Source organism: Manis javanica, chromosome 3 (assembly GCF_040802235.1).
Source record: "Manis javanica isolate MJ-LG chromosome 3, MJ_LKY, whole genome shotgun sequence".
NCBI lineage: Eukaryota > Metazoa > Chordata > Mammalia > Pholidota > Manidae > Manis > Manis javanica.
The window spans coordinates 126485407-126501986 of record NC_133158.1 but is presented as its reverse complement, the minus strand read 5'-3'; the positions used below and the strand labels follow the sequence as shown (position 1 = coordinate 126501986).

Sequence of the window (16580 nt, the reverse complement as noted above, 5' to 3'; positions counted from 1 at the left end):
ACTGCTGGTGGGAATGTAAATTAGTTCAACCATTGTGGAAAGCAGTATGGAGGTTCCTCAAAAAGCTCAAAATAGACATACCATTTGACCTAGGAATTCCACTTCTAGGAATTTACCATAAGAAAGCAGCAGCCCAGTTTGAAAAAGACAGATGCACCCCTATGTTTATTGCAGCACTATTTACAATAGCCAAGAAATGGAAGCAACCTAAATGTCCATCAGTAGATGAATGGATAAAGAAGATGTGGTACATATACACAATGAAATATTATTGAATAATAAGAAAACAAATCCTACCATTTGCAACAACATGGAAGAAGCTAGAGGGTATTATGCTCAGTAAAATAAGCCAGGTGGAGAAAAACAAGTATCAAATGATTTCACTCATATGTGGAATATAAGAATAAAGAAAAACTGAAGGAACAAAACAGCAGCAGAATCACAGAACCCAAGAATGGACTAACAGTTACCAAAGGGAAAGGGACTGGGGAGGATAGGTGGGAAGGGAGGGATAAGGGTGGGGAAAAAAGAAAGGAGGCCTTACTTAGCATGTATAATGTTGGGGGGAGCGGTGCATGGGGAGGGCTGTGCAACACAGTGAAGACAAGTAGTGATTCTATAGCATCTTACTACGCTGATGGACAGTGACTGTAATGGGGTGTGTGTGGGGGACTTTGTGAGGGGGGAGCCTAGTAAACATAATGTTCTTCATGTAATTGTAGATTAATTATAACAAAAAAAATTTAAAAAAATAATGATATGAGGGATGAATTATGTAAAGCATCTGGTGGACAGAGGATATTTTCACCCTATTTTATATAACCACTTTAACCCATATAGCATTTTGGCCCTAAGGAGGTTTTGACCCTTTGTTTCAGTCTACAAAATCTTAAAGAATCAGAACTATACCAACGTAGATGACTTTTTAAAAAGTAATTTTCCGGAGATAATTTCATTAGGCAATTAATTTTGTTAATCTGTATAGCACAGCTCATAATTCAATAAATATTAAACATCTGCTGTGTGCCAGTCATTGCTTTTCTTAGAATGTATCAGTAAACAGACAAGGATGTGTGCCCTTTTTGAGTTTATTTTCTTTCGGGGGTGAGACATAGTCAACATAAGACATTTACATAGTTTATCAAAAGATAGGGAGTGCTGTGGGAAAAAGAAGTAGAGCAGGGGTGGAGGTGCCAGTTGCAGTGCTAAGTGCTCTGGGGAGGCATCCTCTGGGTGAGATTTGAACCAAGACTTGAAGGAGGCGAAGGAGTCATCCAAAGGGATGTGCGGAGGAAGCGTATGCTTGGCAGAGGGACCATCTGGAGCAGAGGCTTCGGGGTGGGGGGGGCACCACTGGTAGGTCAGAGAAGCAGCAAGAGGGCCAGTGCGGTTCCAGAGAAGGGAATGAGGGGGGAGAGAAATGGGACAGGAGATCAGATAGCGGCCGGGTCTCCTGAGCCCAGAGGCCTCTTGGCAGGCTGGACTGCACAGTGCAATGGGGAACCATTTTGGGGTCTTGATCACAGCAACTACCTGATCTGACCAAAGTTCCTGGGAGATTCCTTGTTTAGATTAAGTGGTAGGAGGGACAAAGAAGTAGGGGCTGCTGTGGTAAGCAAGGTGAGAGAGGTTGATGGCTCAGATGGATGGGGTGGTGGTAGCATTGGAGGTAGTAAGGATGGTCAGATTCTGGGTGCATCTGAAGGTAAAGCCAGTAGGATTTCCTGATGAGTATGATGTAGGCTGTGAGGGAATGAGAGTTGCTAGCTGACTCCAAAGTTTTTTTTCTGAGCAACTGAAGAATGTGTAGCTGCAATCAACTAAAATTGGAAAGTCTTGGTGGGGTTGGCAGCTGGTGACAGGGAGAGATGATCGGGGGTCCAGTTTGGGATATAAATGCCTATAAGCCTCCCCATGGTTGATGCTGAGTAGGAAGCTGGATATATAGTTCTAGATTAAGAGAGAGAGGTCTAGACTGAAGATATAAAATTGAGAGTTGTTGGTATTTCAATAGCATTTAGAGCTGTGGGACTGGGTGCATTGTCAATGGCAGGAGACAGGAAAAAGAAGAGGTCTAGGGACTGAGCCCTTTAACTAAGAAGTCAGAAGACAAGCCAGTCAAGGTGAGAGGAGTAACCGCCATGGTGGATGAAGACTAGAAGAATGGTGCCTGGAAATGGGAGCTGCGTGAGCAAAAGTGTCTTGAGGAGGCAAGAGTGAGCAATCAAGTAAGTGTGACAGGTGAAGCAGGATCAGCTGACCATGAGATTGATCAGCTTGAAGGTCATGGGTGGTCTCTATGGGAACACTTTGGAAGGAGAGGAATTGCAGAAGATGAATACAGATAACTGCGGGAAGTTTTGCTACAAAAGGAAGCAAAAAAACAGGTGGTGGCTGATGGGATGTGGACAGGGATCAAGAGAAGTTTTTGTTTTAAACATGAGAAATAAGCTCTTCCTTTTCCGGTAAGCAGCTTGAAGTGATCTCTGAAAATGATTTGCTATTCACTTGGCCGAGAAAACCCCACAAAATCATACAAATCAAGAGGTTCAAATCTTTGTGCTCCCTTTAAGAACACTTGTGAAACTGCCTAGGCCATCAAGAGTGTGCAAAACTGAAAGGCCACCAAGTATCTGAAGGATATCACCTTACAGAAGGAATCTGTGCCATTCCATCGCTACAATGGTGGAGTTGGAAGGTGTGCCCAGGCCGAACAGTGGGAGTAAATTACACGGTCGGTGGCCCCAAAAGAGTGCTGAATTTTTACTGCACGTGCTGAGAAGTGCAGAGAGTAATGCTGTACCTATAGGTTTAGATGTAGATTGTCTGGTCATTGAGCATATCCAGGTGAGCAAGCTGCCAGGATTTGGCACAGATTTTGCAGAGCTCATGGTCGGATTAACCCCTACACCAGCTCTCCCTGCCACATTGAGTGATCCTCTGAAAAAAGAGCAGGTTGCACAGAAGGAAAAGATATTCCAGAAGAAACTGAAGAAGCAGGAACTTATGGCCTGAGAATAAATTTGGCATAAGATACATGCAGATAAAAGTAAAAGGAAAAATGATAAAAAATAAATATAAGAAGTAAGACGGTCAAATAAAAAAGTGTAATTGTGAGAATGTAGGAGAGAAATATAAGAATTGCTGGTCTGCTGTCCTTGAGCAGGCAAGATCTGATGGGATCGGTGCCAAGGTCAAGCTGACATTAGACGGGGCTGGGAAGCCTATCTGTGGGGGCAGGAGGAAGGCTGAGACCGGGAGTGCAGGTGCAGCCGAGTAGAGAGGGTGTGCTGAGAGTCTGGGAGTTCTCTCCTGCCTGCATTCATTTTTCTCAGGGAAGTAGAAAGCAAGATGGTCAATTTAGGCAGAGCACAGGGAGACTGGGAATTTGTGGGATACAAGGTGTGAAATAGTTAACGGGCTGAACTGATTGCACTTTTACATTTCCTTCTCTATTTTAACGAAATTAATTGGTATCAGTTCTGTAGATTTCATGAGGACAGTCTGAATCATCAGTATTTGCTCCTTATCAAATTTTCCTTATTATAACTGTGCTATTGCAGATTTCCTTTTGCAGTCATTATTTCCACTGGGTTCATCTTTACTGGGTCAAATTTTGAAAATCTAAATTTTGTCCAGAAGATTTTATTCTTTTGTCCATTTTTAATCAATAGCAAATTTTACTATGAGCAGTGTTAGCTATCTTCCTGGTAACTTCTCTCAAGCCTGCATTTTTCTGGGTCATTTTTTGAAGTTTTTGGTATTAGATGTGATCTCTGTAGTTAGTTTTTAATCTATGAGACATTTTTTTTTCCACCTGGCATAGTTTTCGCTATTATGTTCATTATTTGCAGTAATACTAATTATGGACTGCATGCATTTTTAGTTGGGTAAGGGCATAGGACTTAGGTGCCCATTAGGGTTAAAATGGCAGAGTAGAAACACCCAGCCTAGGAATCTGGACAGCAGGTTTCAGTAAATATTAGCTTCCTGTTTCCCTTTCAAAGAACTCGGGCTGGAAGGCTGTACTGTCTGGTCTCCACTTTTCTAAACTCAGGAGAACAAACTCAAGCAGGGGGCGTACTGAGCGTCAGTAGTTTAGTTCCACAGGGCAAAATACAACAATTAACCATCAGTTTCCAAAGTTCTGACTCATAATTGGCAGGCAGCATTATTAATCATGAAGTGTAAGTAAGGAAAAAACGATTAAGTCTTTTGTAAGTGCTCAAGTACAGAATAGGTAAGGTCTTACCTTAAGGAGCCTTGCATAGCAGTGTAAAGAATATTTCAAACCTTGGGCTGCTTTTATATATCCGCATGGACTGAAGCAGCTATTTGAGGAAATAGATATAATTCAGGTTTAAAAAGTGGGAGTAGGAGATGTAAGAAAGGTTTGAGCTATGCGAGAGGAGCCACAAGTCGCACTGGTGGGTGGGTAGAACCCTACCTTTTACAGAGCAGTGAAGCAGTAAAAGAGACATACACCTTGGTTTACAGAGAAAGTGAAATTCCACCATGGTTAAATGCTGCCTCAAATCAAAAGCAAGGACAGTGAGGAGGGACAGTGAGGAGGGAGAAGGGGGTGCACCAGTCTCCTTGTCACTCCCTTCATTTGAATGTGTTCCCCACATCACACCCACTTGGCCACTCAAGGACCTTGGTAAACACGATCTTTCTCGGCTGCATCCCTTCTCTGCTCGGGGGACCACTCTACCCTTTCCCCTGCTCGGTGAAGGCCTCCCGGAACTCCTCTCCTGCCAGGGCACGTCCTAAGTTCTCCGCAGCTCACAGTGCTCACTGCCCTGGGCTCCTTTCTCCTTGAACAACCACCCAGCTCATTCCTACCTTGGCATCTCGTGCTGGCTGTTGGCTCTGCCAGGAACGGTTGTCCCCAACTCCACGTGGCTGGCTTCTTGTTTAAATCTCAGCCCAGACATGAGATAAAGGAGCTCTCGTGATACTGTTTGTCTTGTTCTAACTGTTCACAGCACATGACATTCTTGTATTTGTTGGTCTCATAGAAATCTAAGCTTTTCAAGGGCAAGTTTGATTTGATTGACTTGCTAGTACTGTCCCACACTAGAAGAGTACCTATATGTAGGAGGTGCTGAAATATTTATTGACTGACCAAAAAAAATAGAAAAAAGAAAAAAGAGAAAAAAAAAAGACCCTAAAACTGAAAGATATTTTAATACTTTTATTCTAAAAAACAAAAATCACAAAATCCAATTTCAGGTTAAATAAGATTTTAGTTTTAAAAATTAACAAAGAAGGAAGATTTTAAAGTATTATTCTATACCTAAAAATGCATTCTTGGTTTGCAGATAACTCAAACAAAAATAAGATATTCAATAAAAGGGGCTTTCAACCAGTAGTACAAATTGGACTGTTTCATTTGAAGCAATTCTGATCCCCAAATCCCACTTTGAAAGATTTCTGAAAAAATCTTGAAGCCACAAAATTTATTTGAAAACATAGTTTAAAATTGCACAAATATAAATACAATTTAATAATGTGAAAAAGGAAGGCATGCTTCCAATAATAGTACAAAAATGCTGCCTCGGTATTTTGTAAATTATAAGTCAATGGAGTAAATTAAACACATCAATATGATAAGAGGTTATTTTATGGTAATAATTTTATTTCAAAGAACAACACAGGGAAATGCTAAGAAGCCTTCATACCCAGCAGTTGTGCTATGATACATAATATTTCACTAAATACACAGATACATTATCACAGAGTATGTGAATAACTTTTACATACCTCCCCCCATTGCCATTAATTTATTATAGGTCACTTAATTTAGGTTGGTTTTAATTTAAAAACTATGTAAACATTTAAAGTTAAATTTCTTCTTTGTTATCTATTTCAGCTTAAAAACAAAATCCTAAGATTTTAAACAAAATTGAGTATGGTAAGGAAGCATCACAGAATGTCTCAATATTTTTAGAATTAGACTAGATATGCAATATTCATAGATATACAAAATATATAGAAATGTTTTTTCTAAATAGTTAATAAATACTTGCTACAGTCTGTAAAAAGTTTACTGAATCAGTTCTTTTTTTTTTCAACCAACGTAAATAAATTTGGGCAATGAAAATTGAAGAGGGTTTGGATTAAATGATATGGGGAAAATTGAAAGAAAGCTGGTAAAAATCTAAATTTGCTGTATTTTGTTTACTGGTAACATTCAATTATGAATGCATTGCTCACATGGCACAATTCTTTTATGGTATCTATGCAAAATTTGTATGTATTTCAGTGAAAATGCCAAACAACCTAGTGGAGTGTGTTTATCCCTTAGTCCTTTTTTTTTTTTTTAAAAGCATTTCCATCTCCAAGAAATTTAAAGAAAACTACACAAGTTTTATTTTTGAGCAAAGAACTGCCTCCTTTTTTTCACCTTAGTATTATTTTGAGTGCAGGTTTCTAAAAGTGTACCGAAGAGCCTGTGAGGGTTTTGCTGCAATGCCCTGCAAAATTGCAAGTTAGTATTTTCTTGTAACCAGGGTCCTGAAGAAACAGTTCTGAGATTGGGCACTTGTTCTAGAGTGTGTTATTTTGGTATTTCTGCAGAGGTTCCAGGTAGTGGAAACTTTATTCAAAGCAAAGTCCTGCATCAAAACTTGTAAAACCTCACAATTTAATTTTTTTTGTCCTCCCCTCTTCACTGTCTCATGCCTCCACACAATGGTCTTGCTCTTGCTTGGGGAAGTCTGTCTTTGAGCTCATAAGTATGCATGTTGGGGGGCACAGGTGTGTATGAAGTGGTGACCAAGCTGTTATTGACATAAGATCCCCTGACATCTTCTGAGCTTTGCTTCCTCTATTTCTGGTCTCATTTTTTTCATGAAGCAGTGGCTAAAGTAAAATGCAGTGAGAGGACTTCAGCGTTGGTTCCGTGTAACCATGAAATCACCTTGTCACCCCTGGCTTTCAGTATGTTTAGACACTTTGACCAAGTCTATTGTCTCAAGTGATGTAGGCCCAAATAGCTCATCTGCCATGTAAATAGGGTAGTTTTGAGACAATGGTGTGACACCCCACACACTCACTATGTGGCATTTGTGGAAATTAAGGCCCCGTGTCCCCTTTGCCTTATGATGGTTTTCATATGACTGACATTGCCTTAACTTCACCACCTTATTTAGAACATCAGTATTTCTAATTTATTCCTTAACTTTTGGAAAAGTTTGAAATGCACTGCTTAGAATTTAGAACTCCAGATTGCACTGAGGCAATCAGCATGATTCAGTAGCATTTAGACATAGATTTTGTTTCAGTTTTAGATCTGTTGTGCCTCCACTAGGTTTTAAAAATCGTTTGGATGTCTAAGTACCTGGATTCCTCAGAGTACTAGTTTGGCCCTGGCTGCAACACTGCATAAACCAGACCTGTGAATATCTGAAAAGTTTATTGGGATAGCATGAAAATAATCTCAAGGATAGGATATCAAAAACAAACAGAAAAACTGTAACATAAAGTTCATGAAAATGCTTCCTTGTTCAGAAGCAAGGAAAAACAAGCTAACCTATGAGACTTAACCATGCACTGGGTAAATTTACATTCAGTAATGTTATCTTGCATGCTTTGGTTAATGTTTGAGTAGGCAGCTTTGCAAGTACTAATAATGCATGCGTTATTTTCGTACCTGAGGTTATATGTTTTACTTTTAAAAACTGCCTTTTTACAAACCTTATGCCAGAGTTCATCTATGAACACTCTTTAAAAAAATATATGTATCTCTCTACTTCTTAGTTCAAAACAGTTTAAGTTCAATCAGTTCTATAAATACTGAGATGCTAGGGACACTTCAGTAAAATCTGGAGAGGGAATATATTTGAAATTATTTTACAAAGTTGAAATTATGTGTGTGCATCTGTAATAATTTCTAAAATGGGAAACCTCAAAGAAATGGCACACAAATTAAGCCTTCAGAGTACCCTGTTCCTACAATGCTTTTAGAGGAATTTCAAGGTATAAAAACAATAGCAGGGACAACTAATGTAAAGTACAGTGCACTCTTATGGAACCGATGCAAGGGCAAATGAGGAGGCGACACAAAATGATCATCTTGCTTTCTATTCCCAAGGAGCTCACAGATAAAGTTCAGGTATAGAGTTTGGCAACTCCTGTCATAAATGGGATTAGCTACAGTTGTGTTCAAGTCTTGCTTGTATAGCAAGAATATACTAGAAAGATTTATCTAGTATGACTATCTAGACATGGGTCTAAGAGTCGACATAATAGCTCTCTTTAAAGAAAATAGTAAGGAACGTGGCATAAAATTCTGCAAGTGTGTCCTAGACATTCTAACCCAGTTAAGTATCACTAATTTGCCATTCTAGTTGAAATACAGATTGGCTGAGAAAGTACAGCTCAGTTTTCTGTTGAAGTTCCCTTGTTGACAAGATCTGCCCTTCTTTTAAGGAGTCATCTTGGGAAAAAGCAAGGGGAATGATGACTCAGTATGATGGCCCAGCAAGTGGATGCTTTGTCTGTTTTCCTCTTCCCCGTGCCTCCCCTCCTCCTCACTGTGAAGGTACAGGAGCACACAGAAACAGCCTATGACACATAGTTATAAATTTTGAAAATTCATCAGTAATCACTGGCCTCTGCATTTTCATCTCACCTACTGGTGAGATCGGTCCTTAAAAGTCACATCTAGGCACCTGAATGGCCATTCTGGTAAAATTGTACCATCCTCTAAGAGATATTAGGTTACTACTCAGTAACACAAGAAACAAGCAACTCAAAGCCTTCCCAGAGTGCCCCCAAAGGGAATCAAGGACACCCTACCCTTTCAAATGGAAAGAGTAATTTTACAAGATGAGAATAAGATGCCCAAATGTTGCTCTGCCTTTAAAAAGTGTGCATGCATATACTTTTAAAAAAAGACATATACAATAAAGACTATAGTAAAATCTTGCTACTTAGTTTTTGGTGGTACTCTTATTTCTATAAACTTTTCCTTGCTTTTTAGTAACTTTCTACTTAATTTTATTTAAAAATATTGAAGAATGTCTTGGGCAATAATTCTCCATTTCCTGACAGGCTACAGCTTATGAAAATCTTGGTTCTGGTGGACAGCAGACATATGGGAGAAAGTCCCACTACATGGTCTGCAAATTACCAAATTATAAGGGGAAACGGAAAATTGTCTACTTTCCCCTAACACAAGTCGTTGGAGTTTGAAGTTACATTGTATTCCAATAGTGAAACAAAACTTGGACCCCCAAATATGCCACTACTTAGCAACAACCAAATTATATTAAAGTATCCCACATTTAATTAAAATATAATAAAAAATAACTCTTATTGTCAGGCTTTAAATTGTTGCTGGTCTCATGTATGTAATGCCAGTAAAGCTAAGAAAGCAGCTTGTCATAATTGTAATTCAGTTACTATTGAAAGAATAGAATGGCACCATGAGCAAAACCTCTGAAAAAGTTTGCTTTGAATCCTTTGTTCAGAGGCTCCTAATGGACTATGATAGATGCAAGTCAGCTGGCCAGCCCGGGAATGCACAGGGGTTGGGAAGGGGAGCAGAGACAGTGGAACCTACTCTATCAGGGATATTTAAGCAGGAATTGTGATGAATTGGAGGCTCCTCAAGATTCCTTCCTGGACTGAGTTTCTAGGATTCTAACATTCCAAAGAATACCATTTTTGAAAATGTTGTTGAGCTTCTGAAACTGCAGGGAAGTAGGCTAAAGACTGAGCTGTCGCTACTGCCCAACAGTAAATGCCTTAATGCCTCTGCCTCCTGCTGTCCACCTGGAGGCAGCACCTTGCCCAGGTGAGCTTTGACAATGAAGGAAAAAGCCTGGCACCAACCACCACAACACCCTCAACAATTTGTTTATAACTAGAGTAGCTTATAATATATGTAAACCTCAAGGACTTGTGGTTTCACATTTCCCTGTGGCCTCTTCCCAGGGATTTCCAAGGTAACAGGAGAAGAGTTCTGCCTGCACCTAGAGTTTGCTTTCTCAGCATGTGCACACACTGCACCCCACATGGAAGCTAACTCCTCAGTCAATTAAACTATCTTGACCCAAATGCTCTTTTGCTTGGTAATTATAATCATGCATATAACCAGCTATTATTAACCAAAGAACCTAAAGAAAAAGTTGGGATCATATTGCTTGGGGGAAGATTCTTGAGGAAAGATGGGGACAAGATGAAGAAGAACAGGACAACTTACTAGGTCAAATTACTAGATTGGACATTAGTGAAATTATATTTTGGTTAACATTTTGCAATTTTTCTAATTCCTTAAAAAAATGATGTCTTTCCAAATAACCAACAGGCACAAAACACTCTGAAGAACTGGGTGGAATGTAACCAATTAAAGCATCACTGCCAACACGAAGTCCTTGATACTTGATAAAAGTTCAAAATGAGAGTCAAAAGGGCATGCATCTTTCCTATTAAACCATGGATATTCAGTGAGATTCAGCTAGAAAATACTGATCTTCTGTCCTTAGAATGCAAAAGAGTGAGTGGTGCAGATTATGGAACTAAGAAAACACATAATATTTAGGAAAAATGTATCACTTTTAAGAAATACTATTTAAAATATTAACATTTTAAAGGGAATATTGGTGTGCAGGGTAGTTAGAAAGCAAATGAGATATGACATTTAAGCAAGTAAATAGAAACCACATCATCAAATTCTCTCCCTACAGAGAATGCATGAAGAGACAGGATCCTATCTCTTGCTTAAGTTCATATAGTCCCAGAAAGCACGTGAGTAAGGTTTCAGTTTGACATCGTTATACTCTATGTCATATCTGTTTTGAGAAAAACACTCCTTCAAAACCCTACACTATGAAAACGATTTTCAGGAATTTTTATTTGGTCCATTGATCTAACAAGGCTGAGTTCTTAACTCTTCCACCCCCAAGTTAAAAATTGGAGCAACAAAACAAAACTCCAGCAAGGCATAAACAAGATATTAAAGTGCATATATACAGTCCCAGAAAAGTTCTGATTGGGAACAGCAAAAATTTCTAGTGCAAAAACTGCTTTTGCCAGCAAAGCTCCTTCTCTGGAATCAAGGGGCTACAGTAAAAGTTAAAATTGGAACAGTTAAAGCAATGCCTCTCTTTAGTCAAGAGTTAATGTATGTGCATGCACCTTGGCCCAAACTATGTTCAATCTTGTCAAAGGGGGAATTTCAAGGGACAGTTGAGAAACACTCAGAATTCTGTGATCTGAGGCAGTGCTTTCTCCAGGTGTCCCGTGAGCAAGTTTCTTAGATGTGTCATCATCTGCAAGTGGAGACAAAACCCCCAAAGAACCTGTTTTGCAATATGCTTGTAGACTGTGAAGAGTCTTCACACAGTTACTTTATCATGGTTGGTCTTGTATCTCCCAATTCTTCTTTCAAACCTGACTTGACTGTATATACAACATTTTGTGCTTTTGAATCTGAACAGAGACTGGGCGTTGTCAGGAGGAATTCCCGTGGGCTATATCACCATGGCCTTTGGACATCTGGTTTATCCTTTTTGGAATTCATAATAAAATAGTGTTGCATTTCTCAGTACTATAACACGTATGAGGGATTATTATTATTATTTTTCCTTTCCTTCAAGGTTCCAGGTTGAAAGCTCGCAGGAGGACATCTAGGTCCCCGAGATTAGCCGCCTGGAAGAGTTCCGGCTGGTCCATCAGGGAAAGTGCGATTCTGAGGGCAGCCCAGATATTCCCAGAGATTGCGGGATGAGGAACTTGCTGTTGATTCCTGCTCTTTCTTTGCAGACTGAGGGCAGTGAGAAAATTGCTAACTGCCTCTCTAAAAGGGTAGAAAAACAGACATTTAAAAATGCAACAAATTTCAGAGTTAAACTTGAAAATACAACGGAAGATTAAGTTGTCATAGTCTAAAATCCTTAAGCATCTCTCTGGTGTTTTGGATCTCGAGATGAACAACTTCCTGATTCTCTCATTATTCTTTTGTGAAAAATCATTATTAAGTATAGTGAAATCAGAAAGAAAAAAGGAAAGTTAATTTTAGTTTAGGAATGTCATGTGGGATAGGAAGAGTAATAGCAAAACCATTGCTATCTCATTAATGCTTTGAATTTTCCCCTACTTCAGGAAATGACTGGAGGCTTAATCCATTTGCAGGTGTGATTTATGTAAGTAGGGTTGAAGGGGAATATTTGGTCCTGCTCAGAAACAAAATGGCTAAATTTTTCCTATTAATGATAGAAATAGGGGAGGAAGCCAGGGTTGAGTTTGTTATCAGAACATCTGGGCTTGAATCCCAGGTATCTAGACTTAGGCAAATTTCTTATCTTCTCTAAGCCTCAGTTTCCCCAACTTTTTAACGGAGAATAGAAGTCATTTTAAAACCTTGTTGTGAGACACAGTTCAATGAATTTTAGTGAAAGCTCTTATCATTAAGTTAGAGCAATACTGCTGCAGTGTGGTTTTAGGAACTCTAGGGATCCGTGAGATCAAAATTATTCTTATAATAATACTGAGATGTTACTTTACCTTTTCACTGTCATTTTCTCATGAGTGTGCAATGGGATTTTTCAGTGACTACATAATGTGTGATGTTCCAATAGACTGAATGCAGAAGCAGATAGGAGAACCTGTCTTCTGTTAAACAAGATATTAAAGAAATTTGCAAAAAATGATAAAAGGCCACTCTTCCCACTAAACACTTTTTGTTTTGAAGAATAATTATTTTTTGTTAAATACATAATTTAACATGTAATTAGTTTATTGTTAAAATAAATCTCTTAAAGTTTTCTCAGTTTAATTTCTAATATGATAAATATCTACAGACATAAACCACATAAAAGTCTTCTGAGGTTCTCAATAATTGTTAAAAGTGTAAAGGGGTCCTGAGAACAAAATGTTTGTGCACTACTGAGTCAGATGCCATCCAAAGGTCTTCGAGCTGCTCTAGCCCCAGTCTGTGTGATCTGCTCGTGTGCACACGGGTCTGCCCTCCTCAGCAACCCCCATCACCTGAAGCAGGTATTATGTATCTGACGAACTGGTCTTCGCTAAGAATAATGACTCTGCTTTAATTTTATCTTACTTTTCTTAAGAGTTTCACACACTTGATCTCATTTAATCTTGCAAAATGTTCATTATTAAGTGTCTGATAAGAAACCTTAAAGTGAAGCTGGATTTCTGATTCTAGTGCACGTGATCCAGGCATCTGCTCATCTGTATTCTTAGATCTGCCTGGAAATAAAGGGCATTTGGGAAATGGTTGCACTGTAGGTAGACTGGGTAATGGAATGGGTTTTCTAATCATCGTCTCCTGCATTTCTTGAAATCAAGCAAGAGAGGAAGATATACAAGCAGATGTACATGGAAGGGGGCAGTTAACTGGGAACCCTTCCCGGCGTCCTCGTCACAGGGTGGCAGCTTGAATGACAACGGCTCCCCTTCCTCTCATCATCCTAGGCCTGTAGGAACTCTGGGTGAAGGAAGATCTCGGAATCTCCTCGTGCACAGACTGCTCCTAACTCCCAAGTGTGTGTCAGTGGTCCCTGGGGAACGCAAAGAGTAACGAAGGCCCAAGGCCCAAATGCAGTTCAGAAACAGCTATTCTTCAGATGTCAAAAAAATGCAATCGTGTTATGCTGCTCTCGGATGACGTACAGGAACAGGCAGCAACGGCGAGGCTGCTGCGGTGACGGCCATGACAGCAAACGTCTCCTAGCGATTGAGCCCTGCTCTGGGCTGGGCGGTGGGTTTAACCCACGCAGGCATCCTGCTCCATCGGTATTACTACCTCTTTTTTTTTAAGCAAGGGGAGAAATTGAGGCTTAAAGTTACGTGCCCAGAGTCACCAGACCAGTAAATGGCAGAGCTGTGATCTGAATCTAGCTCGTCTGTTTCTAAGAGCCTGCCTCTTCCTCAGACTGAGAAAGGGTTTGCATTTTTTCTGGATTTTAAAACTAAGTTCTTTTTTTTTTTATGATGATGAAAATAGGAAAAGTAGAAAAAGAAAGAAGAAACAAAACACCTATACTTTCATTACCCAAAAGAACTAAAAGTCATTTATGGTCCCTGTTGATGAGATAGAAAAGATAGGGAGGATACAGGCCTGAATGATGAGGAGTATAAGAGAACAAAACACATTGCAAACTCTAAGCCTATCATTTAAAAATGTTTCCTTTCTAAAATTTTTAACTAACTGTATTGGTAAATCAGAAAATTTAGAAAAATCTGAATTTTGGGTTGTGTTTTGCGAAAAACTGGCCCTGAGACCTTCAGTCATTTTGCTGGGCCTCCCTGCCTCCACCCTCCAAGGTTCTTTTTTCCTTACCTGGGAAATGAAGGGTTGGACTGGTCATGTTTCCCAAGGGTTACCCTTGGGGGTGTTAAAAACGTGGCCTAACACAGGCCAAGTGAATCACAATCTCGGGGGATGGGCCTGGGAACGTATATTTCACACCATGCCCACGTGATTGCTGCTCTCTAAAGGCTGGGAAAAACACTGAGACAAACTGTTCCTGCTTTATGCCTCGGGACCTTAAATTTACCCTTAATGAGATGAGGTGGGTTACTACTGCAAAAGGAGGAATTCTTTACTGGGAAACCACCTTTCAGGTTATTCAGCCTCAGCCCTGAGCGTGGCCCGGGTTCTCAGCCTGCGGCCATACTTCACCTGTAGGCGCCCAGGTTGATACAGCTTATTCCCAGGTTGTATCTGGATCGGATGAAGCCCGGCTGAATCTCCAGTGCTCGTGTGTAGGCCTCCACAGCCTCCTCGCTGCGGTCTCCGTTGGCCAAGGTCGCCCCGAGACGGTTCCATAACGAATAGTCCTGATGACAGAAAGAGAGCTAACAACCGGGACACGCCACAGTGACAGGTATTCTCATGTTCCCCGCAGAAGGATGACGGCTAAAAGTTTATCCAGTGCTTATGGACAGGGACCACGACAGTGGTGAATTACTAAAAACCCTTTATGGATGACTTTGATGCTGTCAGCCAGCTCATGTTTCTATTTTAAGTATGTCAGTATTAGCAGCCACAGCAGCATATTATTAGTACTCATCACTTTAAACCATGAGTTGCAGGGACAAAGTGGAGCAGAAATGTACAAAGCCTTTGGAAACTTATTTTTAACAGAACTTTATGGTTTCTTGCTGTGCACCTACCTCTGGCCGAACAGTTAAGGCAGCGTTAAATGCATCTATTGCTCTATTAAATTCTCCGCTGAGGTGGAACAGAACTCCCAGACCTGTCTGTAGGTCTGGGTCGATCATATCTCCATTTTGGTGGGCAGCTTCCAGATATAATTCCTTCACTCCTTCCAGAACAGAGCTATAAGAGAAAAAAAATGAAATATGTAATCCAAATAGACTGAGCACAAATTATTTACTATTATGTTCTCTGTTCCAAGAGAACATTACAGAAGGGAAAAATCTCCCTTAAAATATTTTAGCTTAATGAGAGGATTATTAATACTGCATGTTAAAAAATACCTGCTGACTTTCATGAAATATTTTGTTATGTACAGTTACAGACTGTGTAAGTCAGGTCTTCACAAGCAGAGTCCCAGTGAGTACCAATGTGCAAAACCACAGGGTGAGAGAGAAAGGAAAGAATTGAACGTCATGATTTCTTGCTGACTGAAACAAAATGCCCAGAAGAAAGGACTTCCATTTTCCCTCACTCCTAATTCTCAAGCTTTATGAGACTTGGTATGTTGGTACTTATTATGATTTATTTTAGGTTAATTATATGTCCAAAGCATTTGGCTTTAAAAAAAGACACTCAGATAAATGTCAGTGAGTGCACACGATGGATTGTGCCTGAAGGTCGGTTCTGGTCTCAGCATCAGTCTTTTTGATCAGTGCTGCTTCCCTAGCAAACGCTGTCCTACAAACCATTCTGGAATGGGTGGTGGAGGGGACCTGGGGCTCAGTGATTAGTCGTGTATATGGTGTTTACTGTCTGCTGTACTTTAATGAGAAGGATACCTATCAACTGGAGACTTAGACATCCGCCGGGTGAGGCCTGGAGATCCCTTCTTGCTCTTCACAAGATATTTGTACTTCGGATTTTGCTTAATCCAATTCTTTAGAGCTTCACAGGCATCCTGCTGATGGCCGGTGTTAGTGTAACTCACAGCCAAAGCCATCAAAGCTTTCAAGTTGTTGGGCTGTAATTCTAAGCACCTGAAAGAAGGTAAGAAAAAGCACCAACGGCAGATTTTTTTGAAGCCAGAGTCTAATAGCGCTTTAGAACATTTGAGGTCATTTGAGTAGCCTTTGAGTAACGAAATGCAGCAAAAGCACAGGTAACGTTTGTTCATGCTAAGTCCCTGGAAAAGACCACATGTCTTTTCCCACAGGAAACTGGGACCAAATTATCTTTTTAAGAATGTTATAACTCATCCTAATGAATGCTTTGAGAATTTTAAGACATGGTTTTAAAACTGTAGAAAAGGTCGCTAACCCCTGGACATAAATTATTAGTAGTTAATTAACAAGAAGTAGGGGATATCATTATTTTAGTGATGCTCTACTATTAATATAGGAAACGTACCTTATCCACAAAGTGAACCAACATGAACTAAATGTGG

General features: G+C 39.9%; 1 protein-coding gene across 15 annotated transcripts in view; it reads right to left on the bottom strand.

Moving 5' to 3' along the window:
- Positions 1–6262: 6262 nt before the first annotated feature.
- The window catches only part of PEX5L (peroxisomal biogenesis factor 5 like), a 207114-nt gene continuing 196796 nt past the window's right edge, over positions 6263–16580 (bottom strand). For all 15 annotated transcript variants that reach the window (XM_073232021.1, XM_073232025.1, XM_073232027.1 and 12 more), the window contains 4 exons: positions 15976–16173; positions 15151–15316; positions 14657–14814; positions 6263–11809 (listed from right to left, as the gene is read on the bottom strand). In XM_073232021.1, coding sequence (XP_073088122.1) covers positions 11605–11809; positions 14657–14814; positions 15151–15316; positions 15976–16173 — 727 coding nt within the window. In that variant the 3' untranslated portion in view covers positions 6263–11604. The remainder of the gene's footprint in view (positions 11810–14656; positions 14815–15150; positions 15317–15975; positions 16174–16580) is intronic.